Source organism: Saccopteryx bilineata, chromosome 1, assembly GCF_036850765.1.
Source record: "Saccopteryx bilineata isolate mSacBil1 chromosome 1, mSacBil1_pri_phased_curated, whole genome shotgun sequence".
NCBI classification, from domain to species: domain Eukaryota; kingdom Metazoa; phylum Chordata; class Mammalia; order Chiroptera; family Emballonuridae; genus Saccopteryx; species Saccopteryx bilineata.
The window spans coordinates 185,503,550-185,530,609 of NC_089490.1; the positions used below are offsets into that span (position 1 = coordinate 185,503,550).

General features: G+C 41.2%; 1 protein-coding gene across 2 annotated transcripts in view; it reads right to left on the minus strand.

Moving 5' to 3' along the window:
• Window positions 1-27,060, minus strand: part of ARHGAP10 (Rho GTPase activating protein 10) — a 294,328-nt gene that overhangs the window by 92,721 nt on the left and 174,547 nt on the right. The window contains exons 14-15 of one of the 2 annotated variants that reach the window (XM_066281179.1): window positions 13,538-13,612; window positions 5,581-5,668 (exon numbers count right to left, since the gene is read on the minus strand). In XM_066281179.1, the coding sequence (XP_066137276.1) occupies window positions 5,581-5,668; window positions 13,538-13,612 (163 nt within the window). The remainder of the gene's footprint in view (window positions 1-5,580; window positions 5,669-13,537; window positions 13,613-27,060) is intronic. The other variant, XM_066281188.1, reaches the window with a different exon arrangement.

Genomic DNA, 27,060 nt, shown 5'->3' on the forward strand with positions numbered 1-27,060 from the left:
TTAGGGAGGCAGAAATAAACCAAGCTCTCCACACAAAATGAATTGGCCTCAGTCCCCCTATCGCTCAAATTCCCAACCCAGCGTGTTTTTGAGCTACGTCTCATTGCCACCTGTGTGGGACCTGGGAATATAAATCCTAATATTTACCGATGCTGGCATATTCTTCCCCAAAAGTCCCATTCCAATTTGCAGGCTTTAGGAGTTTCCTTGGGGTAAAATCATTTTACTGAAAATGTCACAAAATAGCTCATTTGTCCCCTCACGTGGGAAACTGTTATAATGAACACATTGCTGGAAATCAAAATTATGGTCTGAACAGCGAGGGAATCAAACAGTGGGCTGGAACGCTGGCCCTCCTAAAGCACTAGAAGTTGCTGAGGGAAGAATGAGGGAGGAGAACTCAGTAGAAGAAGGAGGGAGACGCTGTACGGGGGTCGGCTGTCCATCTTTTCTTCCTTCCAGACCCTGGAAGTTTTGCCTCTTGTTACAGTGTGGCATTTCGGGGTTTGGTTACTTCTCTTCTACCGCCCCCAACCTCCCATAAGGTGGCTGGGTTATCTGCAGCAGACTTCAAGGGCAATGGTAAGAAAAGCTATCTGCAGCTTTGTGCCGTAAGTGACAGCGGGGACTCCGACCCAGGCAGGCTGGCCCCAGAAGCCACGCTCTTGACCATCACACTCTGCATCACTTCTGTGCGGCAAGAAATGCATGTGCTGGGACCACAGCCAGGCAGTCCAAAGGAGGGACAGAAAAACTCCATTTTCTCCCCTTGGGCGCCTCACCAAAAAAAAGTGTCAATTAAATCCTCATTACCACCTTGTCAGATGCTAATAACAACATGGGACAACAGAACAGCAACCTTCCAAACCCACCAACTCATCCACCATTTTTATGACCATTACTTAATCACAATCAGGCAGAATGTGTATGTTGTCATGAGGGAAGTTATATGAGACAACGTCTCACAGTGTCGTTCTGTAAGCAGTGTTTGCTTAAAAGTAGAATTCAACAGGATGAAGCAGCAGAAGGAGAGAAAAAGGCAGAAGAAAACAATACAAGATCAAGGCAAAAAGTAGCAAGTTTCAGAGAGTACCAAGAACCATTTAAACTGATTCCCCCTATGGGGGGGAGGGAGACACCATGTGGAGCCACGGAAAAACGTGCGATTTAGCACAAAAGAATGGGATTTTTCTCCTTAGTTGCCCCCCTATAACTGAATCACCTTAGCCAAGCCCCTTACCTGTACTAGGCATGAGTTCACCAAATAGTAAAATGAATTGAAAGCTCCCTCCTGGAGGGGCAGCAGCCTCTGCTAGTCAGTAACACATGCAATTCCGCGTATTTTTATATCCCCCGCCCCTTCTCTCCACCATGCATCTAACACAGGCTCTCTCACCCTCAGCACTGTGGTCACTGAGGATCTCTGGGAGAAGAAGGGGCTCTCTTGTGCACTGTAGGATGCTTAGCAGTCCGCCTCTGGCCTCACCTCGTTACAGGCCGGGAGCACCCCCTTCTCCTGCAATTGTGACATCTAAGAATGTCTCCAGATATTGCCAAATACCCCCTGGGGGGGTCAAAATCATCCCCAGCTGAGAACCATTCCTCTCATATTTGAATGACAGATCCAGCTCCAAATGCCGGGACTCTACAATAAACGGAACACACAAGAGGTTTATCTTCAGAAATCTCACATTCCAACCCCAGCTAGGAGCTAACAAGATTCAGTTTTACTGTAATCCACATCTAAGTCAGTTAGGTGCTATCAGGGGCAAGAGAAACAAGCAGGTAGATTCAGCCTGAGTTGTACCCTGTTATAGATTAGAGTTAATAATGCGCTTCATGGTTGAAGACAAAATTTAAAACAGTGATTAAAAACAGCTTGCTTAAATAAAATACTCGAAAATATGCCATACACACCTGAACCCACTGATATTTGTTAATTTCATTAAAAAAATAGAACAGCCAGACAACATGGGCCCCCTGACATAAACCAACATAAAGAATATAGAACCACTATTATGCATACTTACAATAAGTAAATAAATATTCTGAAAATAAATAACCTTCACCTGGCCTGACCAGGCAGTGGTGCAGTGGATAGAGAGTCAGACTGGGTCACGGAGGACCCAGGTTCGAAATCCTGAGGTCACCGGCTTGTGTGTGGGCTCATCTGGTTCAAGCAAGGCTCACCAGCTTGAGCCCAAGGCCGCTGGCTTGAGCAAGGGACACTGGGACAGTCAAGGCACATATGAGAAAGCAATCAATGAACACTTGAGGTGCCACAACAAAGAATTGATGCTTCTCATCTCTCTCCTTTCCTGTCCCTATCTGTCCCTCTCTCTGTCTCTGTCACAAAATAATAAATAATAACCTTCACCTGAATCTAATGAAGCCTGTAGATTTAACTAATAGTTTACAGGAAATACGATGGCTATACAGAAACATGTTTAATGAGACAATCAGGACATAAAATACAGCCATAACCAAAAAGCAAAAAGTTTCTGTTTTAAAAAGTGATTCATGTTCAACATAAAAATGCTGGAGGGTAAGGGGCAGAGGGAGGAGACTGCAGATTAAAGGCAACTTAAAACACACCAACCAAGTAAAATACGCTGACACTGTTTAAATCCTGTAGGGGCCCTGGCCGGTTGGCTCAGCGGTAGAGCATCGGCCTAGCGTGCGGAGGACCCGGGTTCGATTCCCAGCCAGGGCACACAGGAGAAGCGCTCATTTGCTTCTCCACCCCTCCGCCGCGCTTTCCTCTCTGTCTCTCCCTTCCCCTCCCGCAGCCAAGGCTCCATTGGAGCAAAGATGGCCCTGGCGCTGGGGATGGCTCTGTGGCCTCTGCCTCAGGCGCTAGAGTGGCTCTGGTCACAACATGGCGACGCCCAGGATGGGCAGAGCATCGCCCCCTGGTGGGCAGAGCATCGCCCCTGGTGGGCGTGCCGGGTGGATCCCGGTCAGGCGCATGCGGGAGTCTGTCTGACTGTCTCTCCCTGTTTCCAGCTTCAGAAAAATGAAAAAAAAATAAATAAATAAATCCTGTAGGAATTAAAACAAATATAAAAAGACTTTTCAGGGAAAAAATCAGTTAACACTGAAACACAGACTCAGTCATGGATGATACTAATTTTGTTATGTATAATAACTGTATTCTTCTTTTCTTTTCTATATTGTCTTTTTTTTTAAGTCTTATCTTTTCTGACACAGATACTCAAGTATTTATTGGGTGTAGCAATGTGATGCTTTACAAAATCTTTCAAATATTATCCAAAATCAGTGGCGGGAGGAAGCCCGATGAACAGGACGCCAGCACGCTGGTAACAAGCAGCAGGATAGGGGGGCCACGAGGATCCGTCATCCTAATCTCCTATGTTTGAAATGTATAAGATATGGAGAGTAATGGTGGGGTAGGAAGCGATACCGATAAATCTCCCCCAAAACTCAACAAGATCTTCAACCAGAAACAGAAAAACCTATACTTGGAGCCTCCAGATGCTTCGCAATACACCCAAAGGCAAGAGAAGGCAAAAATTAATGAATGGGACTACATCAGACTAAGAAGTTTTTGCTCAGCAAGAGAAACTGATAACAAAATAAACAGACAGCCACCTAATGGGAAATGATATTTTCAAACAACAGCTCAGATAAGGGCCTAATATCCAAAATATACAAAGAACTCATAAAACTCAACAACAAACAAACAAACAATCCAATAAAAAAATGGGAAGAGGATATGAATAGACACTTCTCCCAGGAAGAAATACAAATGGCCAACAGATATATGAAAAGATGCTCATCTTCTTTAGCTATGAGAGAAATGCAAATCAAAACGGCAATGAGATACCACCTCACACCTGTTCGATTAGCTGTTATTAGCAAGACAGGTAATAGCAAATGTTGGAGAGGCTGTGGAGAAAAAGGAACCCTCATCCACTGTTGGTGGGAATGTAAAGTAGTACAACCATTATGGAAGAAAGTATGGTGGTTCCTCAAAAAACTGAAAATAGAACTACCTTATGACCCAGCAATCCCTCTACTGGGTATATATCCCAAAAACTCAGAAACATTGATACGTAAAGACACATGCAGCCCCATGTTTATTGCAGCATTGTTCACAGTGGCCAGGACATGGAAACAACCAAAAAGCCCATCAATAGATGACTGGATAAAGAAGATGTGGCACATATACTCTATGGAATACTACTCAGCCATAAGAAATGATGACATCAGATCATTTACAGCAAAATGGTGGGATCTTGATAACATGATACGAAGCGAAATAAGTAAATCAGAAATAACCAGGAACTGTATTATTCCATACGTAGGTGGGACGTAATAGTGAAACTAAGACACATTGATAAGAGTGTGGTAGTTACGGGGGGGAGGGGGGAATGGGAGAGGGAAAAGGAGTGGGGAGGGGCACAAAGAAAACAAGATAGAAGAAGGTGACAGAGGACAATCTGACTTTGGGTGGTGGGTATGCAACATAATTGAACGACAAGATAACCTGGACTTGTTATCTTTGAATATATGTATCCTGATTTATTGATGTCACCCCATTAAAAAAATAAAATTATAAAAAATAAAAAAAAGAAATGTATAAGATATGTACATTTTTAAAATTATACACTATGTCATACAAGTTGATTGCAACGTGCTCACTGGCACCCAAACACTGTTTACGTGGGAAGCGCCGGTGGGTCGGTCAGAGGCACTGGGGCTGGCGGAGCTGTGTGCCGCCACAGAGGCACTGGGGCTGGCGGAGCTGTGTGCCGCCACAGAGGCACTGGGGAGGCGGAGCTCTGTGCCGCCACAGAGGCACTGGGGAGGCGGAGCTCTGTGCCGCCACAGAGGCACTGGGGAGGCGGAGCTGTGTGCCGCCACAGAAGCCCAGTCCTCACCAGCTCAGCCTCGGAACCAGAACTGCAGCCAGGCTCTGTGTCCTTCCCCTTTCTCTTCACTCCCTATGTACCTGTTCTGCCTCTAACCTCCAGCTTTTTTTTTTTTTTTTCATCATTAAACGCCTTTCATTTTCTAGAGGAATGTCAATGCTCAACCTTTGTCTAATTCTACCATGAAATCTTTTCTATTCTACATGGACAATTAAAGTTTATCTTAAAACCTTGGTAAGTATGATACATGCCTTTCCAAATAGCTTTGTGTTTGCTTCATCATTTAAGCCTTTAAGTTCAAATGGATTAAATTGAAGCTAAAAAAAATTCATTTTAGCTAACATAAACAAAAACAAAAACAAAAGAACCCTAAACAGAAAAACTCCATGAAAGCAGTCGTGTCTTCCTCCTCATGTTGTGGCATTCACTTCCTAAAGCTCACATTGAGAGCAGACATTTATTTCAAAACCTAAGTCTGTTCCCTCCGATCCTGTTCCGGTGCAATTCCCCTGGTGATGTTCATCCGCTTAGCGCACTCTCTGGGACACCATTAGATACCTCCTAAATGCGCCCCTTGAATGGGGCTGAACTTGACTGTTGAGATTTCTGTGCAGAGCCCGCACGTGCGGCTGGGTCAAACGTCCACCCCCTCTGCTCCTCCCTTCCGTGCCCGCCGGGAGCGCACCTCAGATACTGTTTCAGGGCACTGGTGATTGTCTTCACCTCCCAATCCACAGAATTCTCCAGGTCCAGCTCATTGCATGTTTTTACATCTAGGGAACAAGCAAAAAAGAAAAAAAAAAAATTAAAACCTTGAACATTATAAGACCCTCTTGACTGGCTCACAAAGCTTTCATTTATAAGTGGCCAAACCACACATAATTAATTCTGTGGTTTCCCATAAAAACATTATATACAATTTCTTATAATATTGTAAGCCATCTATTATTAGGCATTGCTAACATTCAGATAATCTGTAGTCGAGATCAAAATAAAAGGATAAGGCTCGGGCCGAGGGCAGGGAAGAACCAGACACAGCAGAGCATCTTAACACTGATCACTGCAAAGCAGGAACAGCTACTGTTATTATCATCGTCAGTAATAATATTACTATCAATAGTATTATCATCATTACAGGTATTACTCAGGGGCCATGGCTTAGGGAATGCAGCGTTGGCAGTGTCTGTGTATTTTCAGCTGTTCAGGAGGCATTACTGCCATCACACCATTATGACGGGGGAAGCAGGCAGCACTGTTAATGGCAAAATGACTATTAGAATAGCAAAACGTCACTGACGTGGGCGAGAAAAATGAGCTCGGTCCCCACACGTTTAAGATTTGTACTCATCATTATCATCTTCCTGAACATTAATACATGATCAACCAAAATAGAACTATGATACATAAATTTTAAAAGTCACTTCTGGGTAATCTTTCACATTAACATTAGAATTTAGACACTCATCCAGGAAACATTTATTGGAAGCCTCTGTGTAACACTTCTGACATTCTTCCTAAATTAAACTAGCTTTCTTTGTCCTAAGAGTGTGTTAATGATGTGCTCTTCCAAATGGCCTTTCAAATAGCTAGTAAGCTCTAAAGAAGACATGTGGATTCAAGAGAGAGAGGAGGAGGAATATAGCAGAGAGAGATGGGATGGAGACAGGGGAGGGGGAGAGAGAGGAAAATGGGAATGGAGGTAGTCAATTCTGAAAAGGAGAAAGTCAGTCCTAAATGGCAGAAAGGCAAGCCCCTTTAAGTATAGTGGCGTCTCTGGTCCTTGTAAGGCTGGGCTGCCTCACTCAGCTGTGGCACTGCAACAATGCAGAGCATAGCTAGCACTGGGATCACAACCTGGGTTGAAATCCCTGCGGAAACCCTAAGGAGCATGCCACCCCACCCCCCACCAAGTCACCTCCCCAGGCCTCATATGCACAAAGGAGATCATGTAAAAGCTCTCAGAGAGGCCCTTGCCAGCTGGCTCAGTGGTAGAGTATTGGCCTGGCATGTGGAAGTCCTGGGTTCGATTCCCGGCCAGGGCAGACAGGAAAAGTGCCATCTGCTTCTCCACCCTTCCCCCTTCTCCTTCCTCTCTGTCTCTCTCTTCCCCTCCTGCAGCCAAGGCTCCACTGGAGCAAATTTGGCCCTAGGTGCTGAGGATGGTTCCTCGGCCTCTGCCACAGGCACTAGAATGGCTCCGGCTGCAACGGAGCAATGCCCCAGATGGGCAGAGCATCACCCCCAGTGGGCATGCCGGATGGATCCCGGTCGGGTGCATTCAGGAGTCTGTTTGACTGCCTCCCCACTTCTCACTTCGGAAAAATACAAAAACAAAAAACAAACAAACAAAAAACCTTTCAGGGAACTTCAGAGCAAATCAGGAATGTATTCAGATTCCTACAATTCTTCAATGAGTAAGTCATTACCATAACTGAATCACTAAATGTATCAGCATCCAGTGGTGGTAACAACCTCAAAGGGAGGGAGTAGCAAATGGGCTGTAATGAATGAGATCAAATAAGCAACAGAAGCTTGCCTGCTTTCTACACTCCCATCCTGCAGAGGAGAAAACAGAGACTTATGGAGGAGATTTTATTTCCCCTTCACTCCAGAATGATGTTTCAACTAAGACACACACCCCCCCATGGAAAAACTAGTTGTTTCAGGTTTTATTTTTTCCTCCCTTATATTGCACTGGTCTGTATAGGGAAGGACACATCATGCTAGCATTTCCTCTTTAAAAGTACTAAAATGAAAAACCTGTCAAAACGGAACCACCACATTTTGACATATACACCACTCAAAAAGTTTTAGGCTTGGGCCTGAGGCTGGATGGATGACGACAACTCCATGTTATGCTCAAACTTTTTGAAAATCAAAACAGGAAGTGATGGTTATTTCACAGCCATAACATCATACATATGAAGTCAATTACTCAAAAGTCTGGAGACTTTTTACAACCCTTCAACAGTTCTTGATTAGAGCAACTGACAGCAATATGCAATAAACTACAACAATGGCAACTGACACTGATTACATTTTGATCAGTGCCTACAGTTTAGAACTCATTTGTTACCGAGCTTGTCAGACAAGCCACAGGTACATTCAAGAGATCAAATTAAGCTTCCTGATTAAAGGCTCAATCCTTTATAACTGGGACTAAATAATTTTGTTCTAAAGGCTTTGCCAACCAATTACTTCAGTAACTGAATATTCTCTCTCTCATTAAATCAATTATTTAAATCCCATTTTAACATACAAGTCAGATAACATTTTCAATCAACTTGCTCCCAGCAAATCACCATTTTTAAATGCTTCTAAAGAAAAAGCTCCTAAATGAAATCTTTTACTTTTAGCTTTCTACCAAATTATCAGTTTATACTTTGAGAGTCATACTTTTATTTCAATGCAAAAATCAAGCCAGCCTTTGAATTCATGGAATAAAAAGTAGCTGTTACATCAAAAGCTAATAACTACACTATGTCTACGGTACTGATCCTCCATTACATTTTATTGTTTTCAAATAACTCAATCACCCACAGCAGCTTTTTACAATCAGTGGAGATACACTGGGACTAGGTAAATTAGTTAATAACTTATTTGGGATTCAAACTTAAAATATATTAATCTGTTCAACTAGAATAGAGGTCCTATCGTAAATAAGGTAAAAATTTTGCTTCCTTTCTGACCAGGGGAAACCACTTCACTTAAATGTCAAAGTTAACAAGCACAGATGCAAACAGTTCACTTTTTATTTGGGTTAACGTTTCATAATTTTATAACTAACCAGCGGTCATTTTTTGGAACAGGAAATTTTTGGCCCAACCTAAATGCAAGTGCTGGCACTGACCCGGGTCTCATTTTAAAGTTCTTAAGAAGCACAGTGATGGAATTTCGAAAATAAATTCTTTTTCAGCTGTTGGTTTACTTTTTCACCAGTCTATGTGACAAAGTTGTCCTACAAAGTAAACAAGTTAATACTTTAAAAGTGAAATGCTTCTAAATTAGTTCTATTTGTTTCCTACAGTGCTGTCTAAATTTAAAATCATCCAACCTTTTTCGCAAAGTAGATTTATTTAGAAATAACCACTACATTCACCAGCACACATAAGCTACTATCTCGTTTTCTCACAAGTTCCCTCCCCTGCTCTGATGTTTTCATTCTGACATGGGGAAAAATGGCAGAATACATGAAATTCTAACTCAGTTCTAAACTACCAATAACTGCCGTAATTAATCTGTTACATTCTCACCCCATTTACTAAAAAAACATGACTCACCCAAAGACACCTCACCTGATCTCTCTCCCTGCCTTTCTCAACTGCTCTTAATCTATTTTAAAAACAAACAAAAACCCCCAAAACTTTTAGGAGAGCATGTGTGCCCTCTGTTGGGGCCAAAGGGAAGGAAAGGAAAACAACCTGTAAAGAGAAGGAAGGCAATGGTCACCTGAACGTTCTCTTTCAGAAATGTAAGCAGCTTGGTCCAGGGAACTGCTGGAAATGCAGACCACAGCTTCTGCTCTCAGGATAGCAGATGACTATCCCTTCACCTGGCCTGGAAGGGTACTAACGACTCACTTGAATTCCTATGGTCAACTGCCATTAGTATTTCACACTGGCAGCCAGAGAGAAGTGAAGAAAGTGTGGGGAGAGTGGGAGGGGGGAGGAGGAAAGGGGAGAAAAGAGGGAGGAAGGGAGAATAATGGAAACATTTTTCTCTATGTTAAATCTTAAATGTGAAGGAGAAAACACACCGAAAAAGGAAATGGGTGAAGAAAACATGCAAGATTTGAGCAGGCATCCTTTCTTTAGAAACCATCCAGGCCCTGGCCAGTTGGCTCAGCGGTAGAGCGTTGGCTGGGCATGCAGAAGTCCCAGGTTCGATTCCCGGCCAGGGCACGCAGGAGAAGTGCCCATCTGCTTCTCCACCCCTCCCCCTCTCGCTTCTCTTTCTCTCTCTTCCTTTCCTGCAGTCATGACTATATTAGAGCGAGTTGGTCCCAGACGCTGAGGATGGCTCCATGGCCTCCACCTCAGGCACTAAAAAATGGCTCCTGCTGCAACAAAGCAAGGGCCCCAGATGGGCACAGCATCGCCCTCTATTGGGCATGCCGGTGGATCCCAGTTGGGGTGCATGCAGGAGTCTGTCTCTGCCTCCCCTCCTCTCATTAAATAAATAAATAAGAAAGAAAGAAAGAAAGAAAAGAAACAAAACCATCCAAACTTTTACATGAGTATTTAGAGAATACTCAAAACATTTTGGCCTGGGCCAGGTAGCTCAATTACTGACAACATCCTGGTATGCCAAGGTTATGGGTTCAATCTCCTGTCTGGGCACATACAAGAATCAATCAAAGAATGCAGAAACAAATGGAATAACAGATTGCTACTTCTCTCTCTCTCTCCCTTCCTCTCTCTCTCCCAAATCAATAAAAGAAAATTTAAAAATACTCAAAGTATTTTAAAGAATACACAAATATTTTTATGTAAAATGGCAATAATAGAAACATAATACCGAATCTGGCTGGCCAGTGGTGGCACAGTGGATAGAGCACCGACCTGGGTCACTGAGGTCTCAGATTTGAAACCCCGAGGTCACCAGCTTGAGCACAGGATCATCGACATGATCCCAAGGTTGGCAGCTTGAAGCCCAAGGTCTCAGGCTTGAGGAAGGGGTCACTGGCTCAGCTGGAGCCCCCCAATCAAGGCACATATGAGAAGCAATCAATGAACAACTAAGGTGTCGCAACTATGATGAGTTGATGCTTCTCATCTCTCCCTTCCTGTCTGCCTTCCTGTCTCCCTAACCTGTCTCTCTCAAAAACAAAAATATATATATATAATACCAAATTAAATAATTAGCTCTCAAGAACTAAATGAAACTAAGTAAACTGAAGTTCTTGTCAAAACAATATAAAATCGCTTGGCACTTTTTCTCACATATTTAAAAATTAAACTTTTCACTTGCCCAAAGAAAAATGCATTAGAAACAAAAGGAGCTTCAAAAATTCAAATTTGAAATAAGCATTATCTGGAGGAACACTAATCTTAAAAAATAAGTACATAGTACCACAAACAGGCAAAATTACCAGAATTAATTTTCTAGATGGGGAGGCATTGGTTGGTTTAAAAGCGACTCACCCAATTTTTTTTCTCTTTAAGGTATAAAACTTTAAAATAATGTAGAGAGGTGGGAAAGGTTGGAAAGAATGACTATCTATGTGTATATATGACTGTTCAGAAACTCAAAAATCCTTTTTTTTGAAGTATAAATTATTTCAATTTGAATACCTGCTGAATCAGAATGGAAGAAAAGAAATATCCTTAAGAAAATCTTAGCCCTGGCCAGTTGGCTCAGTGGTAGAGCGTTGGCCTGGCATGCAGAAGTCCCGGGTTCGATCCCCGGCCAGGGCACACAGGAGAAGCACCCATCTGCTTCTCCACCCCTCCCCCTCTCCTTCCTCTCTGTCTCTCTCTTCCCCTCCCGCAGCCGAGGCTCCACTGGAGCAAGGATGGCCCGGGTGCTGAGGATGGCTCCATGGCCTCTGCCTCAGGCGCTAGAATGGCTCTGGTCACAACAGAGCAACACCCCAGATGGGCAGAGCATCGCCCCCTGGTGGGCATGCCAGGTGGATCCCGGTTGGGCACATGCGGGAGCCTATCTGACTGCCTCCCTGTTTCCAACTTCAGAAAAATACAAAAAAAAAAAATCTTAAATTTAAGTAAAGTAAATAAATCTACTCTGTCAAGAGCTAAAGTTTACATTGGTATATGATATTAATGCTAAAAATATCCAAAGCTTGCAACTCACAATCTTATATTTATACTTAGAATTACTGATAGGTTAAGTTAAAATAATATGCATTGTATAACCCCTTTAAATAAATTAATAGTTAATTAAAAAAACCTAACAGACAAGTATCTTTCCTTCACGTTAATGCTCTAACATCCTTTGTTTGCAGAGTATTACTGAAAACACTGCATTTCCTTTGCCAGAAACACAAATGAAGCTGTGTCACGCTTGGGTCCTGGACTTCTCTGCTCTGAGTCTCCCAGGAAGTGAAAATGGTTTTCCAGGTCATGATGTTTTGAGGGCTTAGAGGTTTTAAAATACCTTGCAAGTTAAGGACTGCCAAGGAGGCCATTCCCATGAGTGGAGGCAACGACCACCTGAGTTCAGGGGTGCAGAGCATGTTGGATTTTATGAGATTAAGAACAAATTTGGGGACAATTTAACACTTCGGGGTGACCACAGAGACACCCTGTTTGAACTGCCCTTGAACATGAACAAGAAGATAATAAAAATAATGCAAGGATCCTTAGACCCAATTTACTGCCACTGTGCGTGCCTTACAGCCAAAATCACCCTTTCTGGTATCAACAGTCTCCCATTTCTAATCATCCTAACACCGTCTTGGAAATGAGAGAAGTGTTTCTAATTTTAAAATTAACTAAAAGCAGATGTGACAGTCCCATTAAACTCTTCCAGCTGCTACTGAACCGCTGGCACGCTGAGTCTATTTGATTTGGAGACCGCTAACAGTGAAAAGGAAAATCTGACGGCCAGCGCTGCACACCCCAGTTAAACCAAGAGAGGCAGAAAACAGAAAGAGCTCACGAAAGTGAATGTATTCTAAAAAGGCCCTCCAACTGAGGACGGGCAACCTTTTTCCTGGGCTTCACAACTAACTCCAGGTCACTGCTTCTGAGATCCTTAATTCTACCACAGCCAAACAAGCACTCCTATCTGGAACATCTCAGTTGATTTTACCCCTCTTGGTTTCTGCTTCCTAAACATGAATCTCTGCCCCAATGATTTAAGATGTAGACAGGTATAAATGCACGGATAGTGTACCGGAGGGCGTTGTTAACGTTGACTTGTTAAAGTGAGATATCAAATTAATTAATATTTAGCAAAGTCACGATGACATCCAGGCCCTCGAGCCTGATGTGTGATCATCGCTCCTCAGGAGGCAGTGTGCTTTGGGCTGGGGAGTGACGTGGGGCCCCTTACAGGAGGCACCAAGCTGACAGCAGCGCGCAGTGGAAAAGCGCTCCGTCACTCCCACAAAGTCTGGGGTAAAGCAGTCGTTTCCTGGCTTCCTTGTGTCCGCGATGCCAAAGAACACTATGTTATCAGCACAGATGGAGCGTGCATGGTTCTGGAGCAGAGCCTGGTGCAAACTACAAACAAGTCCCCGTGAATACCAATGAGTCCCTGGGAACCAGACTCTTGCTGTCAAACGACAGTTTTGGAAGCTCCAAAAAAAAATGAGCACGTCCCTGCGGTCTTGTCCAATCAAACGCACTGTTGTTAAGACTCGGGACAGCTAATTTGGAAGAAGCCACACAAATCACACAGCCTTGGCTGCTACGCTCCTAGGAGAAGGAAGCAAAAGAAGACATTCGCCCATGAGCTGCAGGCTTTTCTCCTTCGGTTATTTTAGTTAAGTTGAGAAAAAGTGGATAATCTGTGCTGGGGCCAACACTAATCTACTTCTCTGGGTTGACTGTGAGAAAACAAATCTAGGCAGAAGGATGGATTCACAAGTACACTGGGTGTGACCATGAAATATTAACTTGTGACGTCAATGAACATAAACATATCATGCATGGAAAATGATTAGAAAAGAGGCATACCCATCAACATACTGAGAAGTCTCTGGACCTTTGAACTCACCCCCACAACTCTGTACAATCCTTGGTCGTTTATACCTATTGGAAGAGACGAAATGTTAGCAAAATACAACATTGTCATATTTTAAAAAGCTGTTAACAGTTGCATTCAGAGTCTTTGCTATCTGAGGTTAGCAGCATTTCTGTTGACTACCAAAATAATGTTTGTCAAAAGCAAGTGTTTATCAACTTGTTTAGTAGTTTGGTATTCTTGAGTTATGGTTGGAAAATGATCTCATAAAACAATGTTCCATGCAGGCAAAATGTAATGAGTTAATGTTAATGAAGTAAGTTTGTTAAGTAGTACTCATATGTACCAATGTAAAGTGTGTAAAAATGCACAACTTTCCTATCTATTATGTTTACTTATTATTGAAATTTCTTCTCAAAAAATGTTAACCTTTAAAAATAATAATATGGTGCTGATTAATACACAGAAAGAAATCACTGTTTGGAGGGTTCTTGAAGACTGTAGGAATGCATTCAAAACTGAGGCAGAACAGTTTTCATTTTCAAGGTCTGTTAAACGCACTGTTCAGTGAGAGACTCTGAAATCTCAAATAAGTATCACTGCGAATTGTACATCACAATGAACCAAATTTTGCCTTTCCTCTCTGCAGAGACCTGCAAACAAAGTACCGCGCACAGCCTACAAGAAACAAAAGGCAAGAACATTTACTGTCAAACAGAATTTAGCATGTTGAACACATGACCTTGTTTTCATACTGATTTGAATAAACCAATTGAAAAAGGGCATTTGGAGGCAATCAGGAGACTCTGAGTGGCATTAAGGTTATGTCAAAAAATGTTTACAACATTCACAAATACAGAAAAGATGAGAGAATTTATCAACAGAAAGCCCCCACTCCAGGAAATACTAAGGGGGGTTTTCCAACCAGATTCAAAGAACAAAAGAAAACAACACCACAAGTAACAGCTCCACCAAGAACACAATAAAACCAAACTTAAACTGTGACAACAAAGGAAAAAAAGGGGAGAGAGGATGGAGATTAACAGTAGCAAAGGATGATGAAGTGCAGAAATACTTATAAGATAGGGTACTACAATGAATATGGTAGGTACCCTTTTCATTACTTAATGGTAACCACCCCTAAAAAAACCACCACAAAAACACTTGACTTAAAAAAGGTAGCAACAGAGGAAAGAAGTATGGAACACAAACAAACAAAAACAAATGATAGAAAAACAAAAGAGAAGAATCAAACTAGATACAAAACTAACAGAAAGCAATTTATAAAATGGCAGTAGGGAACCCACAAGTGTCAATAATTACACTAAATGTAAATGGATTAAACTTACCAATAAAAAGACACAGAGTAGCAGAATGGATTAAAAAAGAAAATCCAACTATATGCTGCCTACAAGAAACACATCTAAGCAACAAGGATAAAAACAAATTCAAAGTGAAAGGCTGGAAAACAATACTCCAAGCAAACAACACCCAAAAAAAAGCAGGTGTAGCAATACTCATATCGGATAATGCTGACTACAAGACAGGAAAAGTACTCAGAGACAAAAATGGTCATTTCATAATGATTAAGGGGAAGTTGAATCAAGAAGACATAACAATCCTTAATATATATGCACCAAACCAAGGAGCACCAAAATATATAAGACAGCTACTTATTGACCTTAAAACAAAAACTAACAAAAATACAATCATACTTGGAGACCTCAATACACCGCTGACGGCTCTAGATCGGTCATCCAAACAGAGAATCAATAAAGATATAGTGGCCTTAAACGAAATACTAGAACACCTGGATATGATAGACATCTACAGGACACTTCATCCCAAAGCGACAGAGTATACATTTTTCTCTAGTGTACATGGAACATTCTCAAGAATTGACCATATGTTGGGCCACAAAGACAATATCAGCAAATTTAGAAAAATTGAAATTGTACCAAGCATATTTTCTGATCATAAAGCCTTGAAACTAGAATTCAACTGCAAAAAAGAGGGGGGAAAACCCACAAAAATGTGGAAACTAAACAACATACTTCTAAAAAATGAATGGGTCAAAGAAGAAATAAGCGCAGAAATCAAAAGATATATACAGACAAATGAAAATGAAAATACGACATATCAGAATCTCTGGGATGCAGCAAAAGCAGTAATAAGAGGAAAGTTCATATCACTTCAGGCCTATATGAACAAACAAGAGAGAGCCGAAGTAAACCACTTAACTTCACACCTTAAGGAACTAGAAAAAGAAGAACAAAGACAACCCAAAACCAGCCGAAGAAAGGAGATAATAAAAATCAGAGCAGAAATAAATGAAATAGAGAACAGAAAAACTATAGAAAAAATCAATAAAACAAGGAGCTGGTTCTTTGAAAAGATCAACAAAATTGACAAACCCTTGGCAAGACTCACCAAGGAAAAAAGACACAGGACTCAAATAAATAAAATCCAAAATGAAAGAGGAGAGATCACCACAGACATCATAGAAATACAAAGAATTATTGTAGAATACTATGAAAAATTATATGCCACCAAATACAACAATCTAGAAGAAATGGATAAATTCCTAGAACAATACAACCTTCCTAGACTGAGTCATGAAGAAGCAGAAAGCCTAAACAGACCAATCAGCAGGGAGGAAATAGAAAAAACTATTAAAAATCTCCCCAAAAATAAAAGTCCAGGCCCAGACGGTTATACTAGTGAATTCTATCAAACATTCAAAGAAGACTTGGTTCCTATTCTACTCAAAGTCTTCCAAAAAATTGAAGAAGAAGCAATACTTCCAAACACATTTTATGAGGCCAACATAACCCTCATACCAAAACCTGGCAAGGATGGCACAAAGAAAGAAAACTACAGACCAATATCTCTAATGAATACAGATGCTAAAATACTAAACAAAATACTGGCAAACCGAATACAACAACATATTAAAAAAATAATACATCATGATCAAGTGGGATTCATCCCAGAATCTCAAGGATGGTTCAACATACGCAAAACGGTTAACGTAATACACCATATCAACAAAACAAAGAACAAAAACCACATGATCTTATCAATAGATGCAGAAAAGGATTTTGATAAAATACAACACAATTTTATGTTTAAGACTCTCAACAAAATGGGTATAGAAGGAAAATATCTCAACATGATAAAGGCCATATATGATAAACCATCAGCCAACATCCTATTAAACGGCATAAAACTGAGGACTTTCTACCTTAAATCAGGAACAAGACAGGGTTGTCCACTCTCTCCACTCTTATTCAACGTGGTGCTAGAAGTTCTGGCCAGAGCAATCAGACAAGACAAAGAAATAAAAGGCATCCATATCGGAAAAGAAGAAGTAAAGCTATCACTTTTTGCTGATGATATGATCCTATACATCGAAAACCCGAAGGACTCCACAAAAAGATTATTAGAAACAATAAACCAATACAGTAAGGTCGCAGGATACAAAATTAACATACAAAAGTCCATAGCCTTTCTATATGCCAACAATGAAATATTAGAAAACGAACTCAAAAAAATAATCCCCTTCACGATTGCAACAAAAAAAATAAAATACCTAGGAATAAACATAACAAAGAACGTAAAGGACCTATATAATGAAAATTACAAAGCATTGTTAAGGGAAATCGAAAAAGATACAATGAGATGGAAAAATATTCCTTGTTCTTGGATAGGAAGAATAAATATAATCAAAATGGCCATATTACCCAAAGCAATATACAAATTTAATGCAATTCCCATCAAAATCCCTATGAGATTTTTTAAAGAAATGGAACAAAAAATCATCAGATTTATTTGGAACTATAAAAAACCCCGAATAGCCAAAACAATCCTAAGGAAAAAGAATGAAGCTGGGGGCATTACAATACCTGACTTTAAACTATATTATAGGGCCACGATAATCAAAACAGCATGGTATTGGCAGAAAAATAGACACTCAGACCAATGGAACAGAATAGAAAGCCCAGAAATAAAACCACATATATATGGTCAAATAATCTTTGATAAAGGGGCCAACAACACACAATGGAGAAAAGAAAGCCTCTTCAACAAATGGTGTTGGGAAAACTGGAAAGCCACATGCAAAAGAATGAAACTCGACTACAGTCTGTCCCCATGTACCAAAATTAATTCAAAATGGATCAAAGACCTAAATATAAGACCTGAAACAATAAAGTACATAGAAGAAGACATAGGTACTAAAATCATGGACCTGGGTTTTAAAGAACATTTTATGAACTTGACTCCAATGGCAAGAGAAGTGAAGGCAAAGATAAATGAATGGGACTACATCAGAATTAAAAGTTTTTGCTCAGCAAGAGAAACTGATATCAAAATAAACAGACAGCCAACTATATGGGAACTGATATTTTCAAACGACAGCTCAGATAAGGGCCTAATATCCAAAATTTACAAAGAACTCATAAAACTCAACAACAAACAAACAAACAATCCAATAAAAAAATGGGAAGAGGACATGAACAGACACTTCTCCCAGGAAGAGATACAAATGGCCAACAGATATATGAAAAGATGCTCAGCTTCATTAGTTATTAGAGAAATGCAAATCAAAACTACAATGAGATACCACCTCACTCCTGTTAGATTAGCTATTATCAACAAGACGGGTAATAGCAAATGTTGGAGAGGCTGTGGAGAAAAAGGAACCCTCATTCACTGTTGGTGGGACTGTAAAGTAGTACAACCATTATGGAGGAAAGTATGGTGGTTCCTCAAAAAACTGCAAATAGAACTACCTTATGACCCAGCAATCCCTCTACTGGGGATATACCCCAAAACCTCAGAAACATTGATACGTGAAGACACATGTAGCCCCATGTTCATTGCAGCACTGTTCACAGTGGCCAAGACATGGAAACAACCAAAAAGCCCTTCAATAGAAGACTGGATAAAGAAGATGTGGCACATATACACTATGGAATACTACTCAGCCATAAGGAATGATGACATCAGATCATTTACAGCAAAATGGTGGGATCTTGATAACATTATAAGGAGTGAAATAAGTAAATCAGAAAAAAACAAGAACTACATGATTCCATACATTGGTGGAACATAAAAATGAGACTAAGAGACATGGACAAGAGTGTGGTGGTTACCAAGGGTGGGGGGGGAGGGAGGACATGGGAGGGAGGGAGGGAGAGAGTTAGGGGGAGGGGGAGGGGCACAGAGAACTAGATAGAGGGTGACGGAGGACAATCTGACTTTGGGCGAGGGGTTTGCAAAATAATTTGATGACAAAATAACCTAGACATGTTTTCTTTGAATATATGTACCCTGATTTATTAATGTCATCCCATTACCATTAATAAAAATTTATCAAAAAAAAAAAAAAAATGTTTACAGTTTTAAAGTGACATACTGAAAAGGAGTGACCTATGTTATATTCACTTTAAGGAGAAAGAAACAGATGAAGTAATTGTAGCAAAATCATGGTAATATATTGAATCTGAGCAACAAAAATATGAGAATTCAGTGTACCACCCTCTCTATCTTTTTTATGCTTGAAAAGTTTCATCAAAAAATAATAATAATAATGGTTTCCAGAACATGTGACTTATTTTCTGTATTTCTCCAAAGAGTTGTAGTTTTCTGCCTTATGTGTTCACTTTCTGCACTACAAATGTTGAATAGGACTGGCTGACAAGGAGATGATGCCGCTAATCTCCCAAGTTTCCAAAGCAAAACAAAACACCACCAAAAACACCATGAACTTTGCCCTGGGGGAGCACACTTTTCTTTCCAACTCTCTGCCTTGGCGGATGAAGGAAAAATACCAAAGTCTAAAGACCGGGATTCAAATCCCAGCTCAGCTGCTCAGAGCTGAGAACCTGGGAAAGACAGGAACCCTCTGAGTCCGGATGCTGCCTCTGAGGTCGCGGACCTCATCCTACACCCGCGTTGTTATGGGAGGAAAAAGACATGCCAACATGCGTTCTGTCTGTTATAAAGTGCTGCACACACATAATGGCTTCTGAGACTCCTTACAGAAATGAATGCTACTTTTCCTTTTTTTTTTTTTTTGCATCTTTTATTTCTCCTTACTCCTTTTTTAAAAACTTCTCAAATGTCCTCTTTGTCTGCTTGGTTAGGGGCTGAATTGTGCTGCTCCCCCCTCCCCAAAATTTGTAGGTTGAAGTCCTCACCCACAGTACCTCAGAATGTGACCATATTTGGAAATAAAGTATTTAAAAGAGGTAGTGAAGTTAAACTGTGGTCACTGGGATTGGCCCTAGTCCAGGGTACAATTATGAGATGAGGGCACAGACATACAGAGAAGACCAGGGCTGCCCCAGAGAGAAGGCGGCCATCTACAAGCCAATGGGACAGGCCTCAGAAGAAACCAACTCTGCAGACACCTTCAGCCTAGATTTTTAGCTCCGGGATCATGAGAAAATAAATTTCTGTGGTTTAAGCCACCCCACTCTGTGGGACTTTATTATAGCAATGCTAACAAATGGATGTACCTTCTCTCTCAGTTACTCAACAGAACTAAGAACCAGAAGAGCAAAGGCTGGCCCATCAGTCTAGACAAGGCTACTCAGGATGCTAAGAAATGTGAGTAGCAGAGTCACGTTCGTGATGGGGAATGCTCACTGACTGCGAGAGGAGAAAAGTGCAGGGCAGCTCCACTAAGAGTTGGGGGGAAAAAAAGGAAAGAAAATTGTCAAGAAACACAGAGTGTGAGCCTGCGACTGGAGAAAATACTGAGCGTCAGTCCTACCTTCCCTCAGCCAGAAGGCCATGTCCAGATAGTTCAAAATACCAAAAGGTTTTTTAGTCCCAATACTGACAGTGATTGAGCCGTGGCACATTTTTTACATTTACAAAATCCTGGGGCACACCACCTACCAAAATGACACAAAATGACACTCTAACACAGTACATATTATACATATAGTTAATAATATAGTTTCTAAATGTATTTATACTCAGTGTGAAACCTGGGCCTGTTTTGATGAACACAAAAGGGATATCCTGGCAGGAATGGTAGCAAGACACACACGAGGCTCTTCCTCAACAGTTCTCAGTCTCTCTCTGTTTTTAGTTTTTATCGCAGTCAAGCTTGAGAAGCTCAGTTCACATAGATATGTGGTTGAAAACGGGAGCAATGTCAAAATAGCTTTGTTGGCCAGAATGGGGAACTCCTTGGCAACAGATAACCAAAAACTGTCCAAAGGAAGATCAGCAAACTTAGCTTTAAAGTTAGATAACATTGTGATGCATTGTGAGCATGGTATATCACCCTCTGCGGGGGGCCTCTTTTAAAAAGAAAAAGGTCAAATATCTATATACACCATCAGGATAGACATAACCAGCTGAGGCTGAGGCTTCATCTAGTGGTGGCAACATTTACCTCCAGTCCTGACCAGGATTAGAAGTCGGGACCATGGGGAGGAGTAGCAGCTTCAACTACTCGCCTCGGCCACACAATGACAAGTGCGCAGCAGCCCGAGCGGGTATCTTCCTGGGTGTGGATGAGAGGCAGCCTACTATTGGTTCATCGCTAGTGGTCGGGATGAATCCTAGAAGGTGATTGGTCAGTGAGCGTTCCCTGTGCCTCCACTCTTCTTGTCGTTGATAGCTGGAAGGATTGTGAGGGGAATGTTTATGTTCGGATGGAGGCGGCTGGCAGTGGGCCGGATAAATAGCCTCCACAGGCCGTATCCGGCATGCGGGCAGTAGTTTGGGGACCCATGTTTAATTTCCCCACGGCTCACCTGACCATGTCTCACGGCACACTGGTTGAAAAACACTGCTCTAAGAGACCTAAAAGAGTTTGACCTCGGGGCCAGAGATCAAAAGAGCAAATCATATTCTAAAGTCAAACAAACATGCCCCTATGCGAAGTGCCTGACACGCATGGAGAAATGAAATAAAAATGTTATTTCACCCCTAACAATCACTCGGCACTGGTAATTACTATCAGGCTAACTGATCAAGTTCAAAGTCACCATCCTGAGAGAAGCAGAGTTCATTGCTAATGCATAATAAAAGGTGCCGGGGGAATTCATGCTATTCTACACGGCTTTTATTTTTAAAAATGAAATGTAAATAAACCTTGTACAAAGCTTCTAGAAAACAGCACGTAAAACACATACACTCGAGTTGTGTAAGATTCTGTTTCTGGTTCCATTGTGCCCATTGAAGCCCTGGACCAGGAAAACTGGAACATACTTGGTACTGATAAATGCACACATCACACAAAAGACATCAAGTAAGGACACTTAAAAGAATATGCTGAACCAAGAATATGCTGCTCATGTCGGTGGTTCAGCATATTCTCTCCCCTTTGCTTTCCAATGTCCACTTCAGCCAAAGGCATCACTATCTCTATTTGCCACATGTCAGGATTTTGACTTTTTTTTATTTCCTCCCTGTCACTTTTCAAATTCAGTAGGTCAATGTCTGCCTTTTCTTCAAACTCAAAGTAATCTCTGCTTCTTCAACAGTCTTAAATTTGATAAACACACATTTGCAGGAAACACAGGCATTCACAATTCATTCCGAACAACATTTTTTTTTCTAACTTTTTACTTTTCAAACCACTTTGACAATCTAAGGCAGGGGTAGTCAACCTTTTTATACCTACCGCCCACTTTTGTATCTCCGTTAGTAGTAAAATTTTCTAACCGCCCACCGGTTCCACAGTAATGGTGATTTATAAAGTAGGGAAGTAACTTTACTTTATAAAATTTATAAAGCAGAGTTATAGCAAGTTAAAGCATATAATAATTACTTACCAAGTACTTTATGTAGGATTTTTGCTAAGTTTGACAGAATAAATCTTTATAAGACAACTTACTATAGTTAAATCTATCTTTTTATTTATACTTTGGTTGCTCCGCTACCGCCCACCATGAAAGCTGGAATGCCCACTAGGGGGCGGTAGGTTGACTACCATTGATCTAAGGTGTCTTCTATCCCCATTTAAGAGTAAAGCATCCAATCAAGTCCAAACTCCACAGCTGAACAAGCATGTAAGGCTTGTTCATAAACAGACTATGGTCACCACCTCACCTACCCGTAGTTACTGCACAGTCTTCTCCTTCATCAGACAGGCTAAGACCACAGACTCGCCCACAGTAACCAAATGCATTCTCTCCTCCTTGGCTATGTTTTTTTTTGGGGGGGCTTCCTCTGGCAAGAACATTCTTCCCCTTCTCTTCACAAGTTACTCACCTACCAAATATTTACTCATCAAATATGTGGCAGGTGCTAGTCTAGTTTCCCAAGATCCAACAGTGAGCAAAAATTAAGTTCCATCTAGACCAGCAGTTCTCAACCTGTGGGTCATAACCGCTGATCTAGACCTTCAAAACCAGGCAAAATCCCATCATTCTGACACCACAGTGATACCCCACTATTCTGAATGTGACTCATAATTAATTCCTTTTAACACTTAATTACATTCTAAAACTAACCCACAGTCTCTTATGCACAATTCCCAAAATCAAAATTCTGAATGCTTGGCCCTGGCTGGTTAGCTCGGTTGGTTAGACTGTCATTCCAAAAAACCAAGGTTGCAGGTTCAATCCTTGTTCAGGGCACATATGGGGTGCAAGCAATGAATGCACAACTAAGTGGAATAACAAATGAATGTTTCCCTTTCTCTCTTTTAAAAAAATCAATTGACATCAGGTTAAGTGTTTATTTTCCCTACTCAATGTGAATATTCATATATCAACATGACAAAAGTAATTTCCACACCAAACCTATCTGGAGATGTAACTAACTATGCAGTATATGCCCCTTAGTGCCTTTCTAACTTTAAAAGAAAATCTAAATTCTAAACACATCCAACCTCAGCATTTTCAGATAAAGAACTGAGGACCTGTGCTCTACATTTTCTCCCTAAATGCACTGATATTATGACCTGGAAAGACATGACGTCAACCTTGTTTTTTGTGTTGTGGCTTATTTTTAGTAGCCTTCGTGGTGCCTTGTACAGAATAGCTGGGTACATAACCGGCATGGCCAGGTTGATTTGATCTGAGATTAATTTAGAACCACGGCTATAGATTGCACTTGGGCCAAAACAGACATTCGAGTTAGGAAACGAAAACTTCAAGTTAAAATAGTGAAATTATTTAAAACTTTTTCAGGCTAGCAAGGCCCACTGATTGATATCATTACAACACTTTATAACATTTTAACAAAAACCTGTCATCTGGTCAAAGTATTTACAGGCCAAAATATATATATATATATTTCTTCTTTTAATAAGATTGGTTCTGACCGGCAGCAAGAGGAAGGGAAGGGCTCTCCATTACAGTGATGAGCAGGCAATGACAGCTGTCCCTGGACAGAACGAATAAAGTGAAATCCAATGTTGTCTCCCTCCGCAGCACCTGTCTCCTCCAATCTCCCACCGCGCAATCACAGAACACCACCCCACTTCGTCCAGGCGGAGAGGGCCAGGATGTGGGAGTGAGTCAAGTCGCTCATCATCTCCGCCCAACTGTTTCCCTCTCAGAACCCAAATGCCGCTACCAGCACCACAGATGATTCGGCTCCAGAAAAACACCTGCGTGGAGAACTGAACACGGCGGGCACCTGGGGGCCTGATAGGTGGGCTGGGAAGCACAAAAAGAAATAAGATGACCTCGGACAGTAAAAGAATCAGATGCAAAAAGCAAATGGAACAATGGAACTTACCAGGGTCGATAAACTTTAGGGGAACAACAGAGGTGGAGGCGAAGACTGGAAAGTAAATGTGGCCGGAAGACAAGAGAAAGTGGCCATTGAAAGAAGAAGAGAGAAGACAGGTGACAGAACACACGGAGGATACCAAAAGAACAGCAGGCAAAAAACTGGAAATAAATGAGAAGATAACGGGCCAAAAATTATGCAACATTTAATTTCCTGTTAGCTTCCCAGTGATGGCATGCTCACTGTGTATTTTGGGCACTGAGGTTGAATAAAGTGAACACACAGGGTACAATTAAAAAGAGGACTAAAGGCCTTGGCCGGTTAGCTCAGTGGTAGAGTGTCGGCCTGGCGTGCAGGAGTCCCGGGTTCAATTCTCAGCCAGGGCACACAGGAGGGGTACCCATCTGCTTCTCCACCCCTCCCCCTCTCCTTCCTCTCTGTCTCTCTCTTCCCCTCCCGCAGCCGAGGCTCCATTGGAGCAAGGTTTGCCTGGGCGCTGAGGATGGCTCCATGGCCTCTGCCTCAGGCACTAGAATGGCTCTGGAGGCAACAGAACAACACCCCAGATGGGCAGAGCATCACCCCCTGGTGGGCATGCCGGGTGGATCCCGGTCGGGCGCATGTGGGAGTCTGACTGCCTCCCGTTTCCAACTTCAGAAAAATGCAAAAAAAAACAAACAAACAAACAAAAAAAGAGGATTAAGATAAAAAGAGAAAGCAACTTGAAACCAACTGAACCACAAGGTCTGTCCTTTCCTTTCCGGCTTCAGAAGTGGATTCTATACCCAACAGCTCAGTCTTTTTAATACCTTGCATGGTCCTCAGCGCATGGTATACGTTTAACAAATAAACTGAATAAATTAGTGACTGAACTGAATAAATGAATAATAAGTTGATGATTGCTTAGTAAAGGGAAATGGGAAGAAAATTACGAGAGACAGAAAAAGTATTTATAACTAGAAAACAGATATAACAACGGGAAGGGATAAGGCTCAAAGTAGAACATAGATACTTTGAATGGTAACAAGCACGCCATTATTTTTCAAAGTTTTACAGCATGGGGTTTTACAGAAATAAATGATCATCTTCCATGGGTCTAAAAACTAACATCTATTCAGCTCTCCTCTAGTAACAAGCAGGGTGCTTATCAGAGATGAAGTAATCGATCAACATTTAGGGAAAGAATGAAGCATTTGTTTGCACTCATGCATGTGGACAACAGGGATGGATGAAAGGTCATTTACAGTCATGTTTGCATGCACAAGATTTACATAAAAAGTCTGCCACATGTCACCATTAATGAGGCACGTGTGCAGAGCATGTGTATGTGTATGCATAACTACAAACACGCTTTCACACATCCCACCTGCACAGCAAAGACAAATTTTCCTATGGGCTACAGAATGGATGAACAAGATTAATATTTATATATTCATAAAGTTGTATAATTATAAATAGGTTTTATAATGATATGTTTATATAGTTATAAATATTAAGCAATCATGAAAGATTCTTGGAAATAAAAGGAAAAATACAAATAAAAGGTAAAATGTTCAGGAAAAACCTGTGAAAAAATACCAAGCAAAACGGTGCAGACAGATATGCTTTACAAGAGACGCAAAGACAAGCAATGCCGAGGCTCGTGAATACTGCTGGTCACAGGTGAATTATAAAAAATTTTCACAATGTGTCCCTTACAGATATTTATACCTAATCTTTAATAAACCCTGTTTAAAGGTCTAAGTATAATAAGCACTTTCCAGGCTATCCACTCTGCTAAGTTACATAAAAATAAATAGGGTCATACACAGACATCTTTCTAAGATACTGGGCAACTTCGAACATTTTAAGGTTCTGTTAGAAGTGCATGTTTATATTAAATTATTTTTAAATATAAAGAGAACCAAGAATGAGTTCTCCATTCCATCAAAGGAACGCAACATTCAACACCACAAATTTAAAGTATTGTATTTATAGAATTTCAGAATTCTGAAACTTTAGAAGCAGAATGCATTATTTTTAACACACACTATTGTGCTCAGTACTACAAAAGGCAGAATAAGGAATGATTTCTAAGCACTGGGAGCATTTGAAGATTACAACTGTACAAAGATGAGAAGCTCAAAATGACAGTGTCACTTTAATCTGTGTAGATGTTGGTCCCATCATAAAAAATAAAAAAGGCAGCCCTGGCCCGTTGGCTCAGCAGTAGAGCATTGACCCAGCGTGTGGAGGTCCCAGGTTTGATTCCCAGTCAGGGCACACAGGAGAAGTGCCCATCTGCTTCTCCACTCCTCCCCCTTCTCTCTCTCTCCGCTCTCTTTCTCTCTCTCATTCTCTCTTCCTCTCCTGCAGTCATGGCTTGATAGGTTCAAGTGCATTGGCCTTGGGCACTGAGAATGACTCTATGGCCTCCACCTCAGGCGCTAAGGAATGGCTCCAGCTGCAATGGAGCAAGGGCCCCAGAGGGGCAGAGCATCGCCCCCTAGCGGGCATATCAGGTGGATCCTGGTTGTGGCCCATGCAGGAGTCTGTCTCTGCCTCCCCTCCTCTCACTAAAAGGAAATATAAATAAATAAATAAATAAATAAATAAACAAACAAACAAATAAATAAATAAATAAATTTAAAAAGTATCCTGGAAACCAAACTTGTTAAGTGAGATATAAATGATTACAGGTTAAAGCTACTGATAGCCTGGAAACCTCCAACTTAACGACCTCCCAGCTGTACGAAGAGGCAAGTTCCTGGGTCTGCCTGCATCTCAGCTGCTTTACCCGATAACTGAGGCTAATGACCGAACGCGG